The following is a 6,000-nucleotide window of genomic DNA, read 5'->3' as shown; positions in this document are numbered from 1 at the left end:
TTTTTTTTTTTTTGAGACGGAGTTTCACTCATGTTACCCAGGCTGGATTGCAATGGTGCGATCTCGGCTCACCGCAACCTCCGCCTCCTGGGTTCAGGCAATTCTCCTGCCTCAGCCTCCTGAGTACCTGGGATTACAGGCACGCACCACCATGCCCAGCTAATTTTTTTTGTATTTTTAGTAGAGACGGGATTTCACCATGTTGACCAGGATGGTCTCGATCTCTTGACCTCGTGATCCACCCACCTTGGCCTCCCAAAGTGCTGGGATTACAGGCTTGAGCCACCGTGCCCGGCCCGGGTCACTAGTTTTTATGATGAAAACATACTATGCTATACTTGTTATACAAAGTAAAATTTTAGCAGTTACTGATCATAGGAAAATATATCCCAAGATTCTAAGTGATGTGATGTTCACACACAGCCTTGAGTACAGTCAGTAGCCTTCACAGAGAACTCTTGCCGGAAGCAATTTACCTTACAATGGGTGCTAGAGATAGCCTCTTGTGAAGAATAAGGTTTATTAGGAGGTTGCATCTGTGAACACTGATCAGCATTGAGGACTGTGACAGTGTGAGAATCTGCTGAAATGAGTTAGGGCAAGCAGATGCAAATCTCTACAGACACCATAAAATGACCTAGAGAATGTGCTTATATAACTCCGGCTCTGAAAGGAGGAAATAAAAGGTGACTTGGTTCTATAAAATCTATCCTTGTTCTTTAGACTTGGGATTTAAATGCTGCTCAGTTTTTAAATGAGGAATTACTGTGCGCCAGATACTATGATACATCTTTACACATAAAATTCAAGAGAAGCCTCACAATATCCTAAAGGTAGCTAATCCTTTCCTTTTTCTTTAGCAAATCAGGAAACTGGTGCTTAAGAGAGGTTACCAAGATTATACACTTTACTTGTTTGACTCCAAAATCCAAACTCTTTTCCTCACTACACTATCTCCCTAGGAGACAATCATTCCTGGAATTAAAATGGCGGTACCATGGCCAGGTGCAATGGCTCAGGCCTATAATCCCAGCACTTTGGTAGGAGACGGGTGGATAATGAGGTTGGGAGATTGAGACCATCTTGGCTAACACGGTGAAGGCCCGTCTCTACTAAAAATACAAAAAATCAGCCGGGTGTGGTGACACGTGCCTGTAGTCCCAATTACTCAGGAGACTGAGGTTGTAGTGAGCCGAGATCATGCTACTGCACTCCAGCCTGGGTGACAGAGCAAGACTCTGTCTCAAAAAAAAAAAAAAAAAAAAAAAAAAAAAAAAAAAAGGCAGTACCTCAATAGCCAACCTATAATCATATATATTTTTAGGAATCCTCTAAACATAGAATATAGAAAATGTAGAAGAACTGTTCATAAATCCAAACCTGGAGATAAATACTACTAATGCAAACGCTGCTAATACTAAATTCTTTTCTAGGCTCTTTCAAGTCCAGAAAAAAAGCTTAGTTATTTTTTCACAGTAGCAATGTTGTCCCAATGTTAAGCCCTACAAGTAATCCTTAAAATCCAAATCTCTTTGGGGTATGAATCTGTTGTTAGTTAAGTGGCCCTCTGGTTTTCTGAGTGGATCATGCACCAAGGAATCCTCTCTGCAGCTGGCCTATTCTGGTTCTGGAACTAGCTTTGCTTCACAATACAAAACAAGTTCTGGGCACTCTCTGGTCCTCCCCAAGTATACCTGACCACACTCTGGGAAATGGCAATTTTTTTTTTTTTTAGCCAGCTGAGCCTACGGGTAGATAACTTTATCACTAAGGCTCGCACTATATCACACCAACTTTTGTTAGGATTTTCTGGGATCCCTAGGTGCAGATACGATACAGGCTCTAGTCTCTAAGCACACACCAAATATATTGTTTCTGATACCCAACTCTTAAAGTGTTACTGTGTACTTGGGAATTCAGAGACTGCTTTTTGAGACAGGGATTCACTGTTGCCCAGGCTGGAGTACAGTAGCATGATTGCAGCTCACTGCAGCCTCGAATTCTTGGACTCGAGCAATCCTCCCACTTCAGCCTCCCAAGTAACTGAGACTACAGGAACAAGCCACCACACTCAGCTTGTTAACCTTGTACAGATAGGGTCTCACTATGTTGCCCAGGCTGGTCTTGAATTCCTGACCTCAGGTGATCCTTCTGTTTTGGCCTCCCAAAGTGTTGGGCTTATAGGTATGAGCTACCACGCCCAGCCAGAGATTATTAAATCCTGGTCTCCTATTTACGTATCGTTGGTAAACCTCTCTTGTGGTACTTTCCTAATCTGTCAAGGGGGTTAACTCCACTTACTTCACAAGACAAGAACATATATAAAAGTGCTTTGTGCAAATGCTAGTCAGAGTAGCAATACTGGCTGAACGTCAGAACACAAGCAAGACTGGAAAGGTGTATTTTCAGATTTCAGAATCTAGGAAAACCTGGAAGCCAAATGTGGTTATCTTGCTCAAGTTGGGCCTCTCCAGTCAACAGATGATATCAGTTAATTCAATTCAGACCAACAGCAGGAAACTTTGGAAGTAATGACAATCTCTGTCTGGCAAATACACAGCCCTAAAACAAGTGACTCCAAAACTGTCCAGCAGTCTGAGTGTTCACTGGAATCCATAATAGTTATTAAATCGGAAGACCGGGAACAAAAAAAAAAAAAAAAGATGTGGGTCCCACTATGCTGCCCAGGACTCAAAGTGATCATCCTGTCTCCATTTTCCTAAGTGCTGGTATTATAAGCATGAGCCATGGCACCTGGCCCATAACAGTTCTTAACAAACCACCTTTGGAAGAAGTCAAGTGCTCTCTCTCCAACAAAATCATTCTTTGAGAAGCACTTAGAATGCATAGTAAAAGAGCAAGTTTTAAGTAAGAGACCTAGTGTTACACTCTTTTAGAATTTGCCTGGTAGGCTTTGCAGTTTTTACCAGAAAGCCCCTCAAAAAAAAAAAAGAGTAAGAAATGTAATCCCATCATATATACATTTAGGATGACCCAGGATTTCCTAGATTAACAAGGTCAAATATTCCTTACAGAAGTCCAATATTTCAAACAACATCTCCTGCTCTAACTACAGTCTGTCTACTCTCCAGACACAGCAAAACCACCAAGAATGTTTGATAGTCTAGTTTCAAAAGACAAAGTCAAGGTAAAGACAGCTAGCGCTACTGTAGTGCCTTCAATTCTGGATTACAGAGGGTGTTTCAATCCTTTCTTCCTGTCAGTAATTCCTCTATGAGAGCCAGAGCACATACCATCCGAGCTGGGGCAGAATTCTGCCTCTGTGTGAAGAGGTCTTTACCCTCCTGGAGTCCATGAGAATGCAGGCAGCCACGAGATACAGGTCTTACTGGCTTCTTAAACTCAAAGGCTTCCTGCAAGACATAGTCGAGACATCTTCTACTGTCCATGAAAACCAGCTCTAGGGCCTCAGCTTGTGTTAAAGAGGCAAGGGAGTGGGCACCGATCACCTTTCTAACTGCTCAAAATTCAAGTTTCACCTAATTTCAACACTGGATCTGTATAACTAAGAATTTCCAAGGCTCTGTCAACAGCTAACTTCTAAAGTAACATTTTCTTGTCATACTGCATTTCCTAACACAAGTATCTGCCAAATACATAAAACACAATGAATGATATGCTAAATCCTAAACTTTCTGAAATCTAAAGTGAAAATAAATAAAATCTAACATAGTTGCCTATGAGTAGTAGTCAAAATTTTCCATCTAGATCCATCTGTTTGAGGGCTTCATATTTTCCACCTCTTCCTACCAACTGGAGATAATTTTTTCAACTTAAAATTATTTGGCTGGGCATGGTGGTTCATGCCTGTAATCTCAGCACTTTGGGAGGCCAAGGCAGGTGGATCACTTGAGGTCAGGAGTTCATGACTACCCTGGCCAACATGGTGAGACCCCATCTCTACTAAAATACAAAAATTAGCCGGGCATGGTGGTATGCTCCTGTAGTCCCAGCTACTTGGGAGGCTGAGGCAGGAGAATCACTTGAACCTGGAGGGCAGAGGTGGTAGTGAGCGGAGGTTGTGCCATTGCACTCCAGCCTGGGCTACAGAGCGAGACTCCATCTCAAAAATAATAATAACAATAATAATAATTATTATTATTCTATCCTATACTAAAAGCAATAAAAAAAAAAAAAAAGGCCTAGTGGTATACTCAATATGGACGATTCTTACAAGCATAATGTTGTACAGCTTTGCCCTGGTAAAAAGGACTACAGAGGCTGATGCACTGTTCTAAGCACTCAAGGAGGGAACTCATTTCCATAGTCTTTCTCATGACATTTCCCAAGTTGATAAAGAAATCATCAGGTGAGTTCATGGAGGCAGTAGGTTTTACACTAAACCTGGAAGATTGTAAGCATTATGAACTGTGGCATTTTTAGCAGGAATGGAAAAGGGGAGAAACTAAATATATAGAAATATAGTAGAGAGAAGACTGAAAACATTACAACTGTTTTGGATGCCTACTCTGTGCCATGTCTAAGAGAACAAAAAACTCAGGCGCATTCTGGGTAGACAACCACAGATTCACCTTCCAAGCCACCATTTCAGTTACTCTTCGATTCCCTAGAACTTGTTGGCCCTGTTCTTTCAAGTACTGCCAAAGAGCCTTTTCCTAAGCTTACAACTCATTTCAGGGTCAGGGCAAGGAGGCAAGGACAGCCTGATCGGAGCCTTCTAGACAAATTATTTGTACATGTAATGACTCCTGTGAGCTACCATCTGAGCAACTCCTGCCTGTCAGGCACCATTTTAAATGTTTTATACATTATCTTACTTATTGCCACCTTTTAATCCCTAAAAGGTATTACTACTCCTATTTTACAAAAGAACAAAAAATATTAAAAAGAGAAGAATTTGCCAGTGTTACACAGTAAGAGGGATCCAAACCCAGGTTTCTCTGACTCCAAAGACTGTACATAACACTCAAGGTTTAGTCTCTCAGAAAGCAGCCCAGCCATGCTCTAAGCCACTGACAGCCTGTGGGTTTCACCTCTGCCTCAGGTTAGAACACTGAACTCTTACTCACATTTTCCTTGTTCTCATCTGGGTCGATGAGCTGAAAGATGTCATGGTCAAGAGAATCAGAATGGCTCCTCTTCAGAGCTGGGCTACATCCCAAGAGCTTCTGCTATCAAAGTGAAAAAAGAAAATAATTAAGGTACAGAAATAAAATTCCATTAGAAAATTCAGTTCTCAAAATTAAAAAAAAAAGAGGGGTTGGGTAGTAGGTAGGCTAGCTAAGCTAGCTCCTCACACACTGCAGTAGGTAACCAGTAAATGTGACCAGGGCTCCACCTCGCCAGGACACAGCATAAATGTTTCCATTCCATGGGTTTACACCTTAAACTCACAAGGTTTACCCCTCTCAGCAGGAAGTATAGTGCCAAACCAATCCCCAAATAACATTTGCATCAAAAGAACCCTTCCTGGTTTGATAAAGCTGTTTGGGATGGAGGACAAATTCAGGCAGAGCATCTTGAGTACTTATGAGACTAAGGAAAGGCTGGGAATGGTGGCTCTTGGCTGTAATCCTAGCACTTTGGGAGGCCGAGGCAGGAGTTCAAACCCAGCCTGGGCAACAAAGTGAGACACCCCCATCTCCACAAAAAGTACAAAAATCAGCTGGGTGTGATGGTGTACACCTATATATAGTCCCAGCTACTCTGGAAGTTGAGATGGGAGGATCAATTGAGCCAGGGAAGCAGAGGTTGCCATGAGCCAAGATTCTGTCACTGGACTCCAGCCTGGGTGACAGAGCAAGACCCTGTCTCAAGAAGAGACTAAAGAAAAGCAGTTTTTGGCGGGGCACAGTGGCTCACGCCTGTAATCCCAGCACTTTGGGAGGCCGAGGCGGGTGGATCACAAAGTCAGGAGATTGAGACCATCCTGGCCAACATGGTGAACCCCATCTCTAATAAAAATACAAATATTAGTCGGGTGTGGTGGGTGCCTGTAGTCCCAGCTACTCGGGAGGC

General features: G+C 42.5%; 1 protein-coding gene and 1 non-coding gene across 2 annotated transcripts in view; one reads left to right on the top strand and one right to left on the bottom strand.

Annotated features, from left to right (window-relative positions):
• The window catches only part of CDC25A (cell division cycle 25A), a 30,807-nt gene that overhangs the window by 19,802 nt on the left and 5,005 nt on the right, over window positions 1–6,000 (bottom strand). Inside the window, exons 5-6 of the mRNA XM_032298578.1 lie at window positions 5,052–5,153; window positions 3,210–3,374 (exon numbers count right to left, since the gene is read on the bottom strand). Of these exons, the coding sequence (XP_032154469.1) occupies window positions 3,210–3,374; window positions 5,052–5,153 (267 nt within the window). The remainder of the gene's footprint in view (window positions 1–3,209; window positions 3,375–5,051; window positions 5,154–6,000) is intronic.
• LOC116565076 lies at window positions 2,879–2,939 on the top strand. The gene has a single exon (XR_004275237.1). It is a non-coding gene; the product is annotated as a U7 small nuclear RNA (small nuclear RNA).

Source organism: Sapajus apella, unplaced genomic scaffold, assembly GCF_009761245.1.
Source record: "Sapajus apella isolate SASKATOON/1434 unplaced genomic scaffold, GSC_monkey_1.0 scaffold38, whole genome shotgun sequence".
NCBI classification, from domain to species: Eukaryota; Metazoa; Chordata; class Mammalia; order Primates; family Cebidae; genus Sapajus; species Sapajus apella.
The sequence above is the reverse complement of the archived record's forward strand: the minus strand, read 5'-3'. Positions and strand labels throughout refer to the sequence as shown.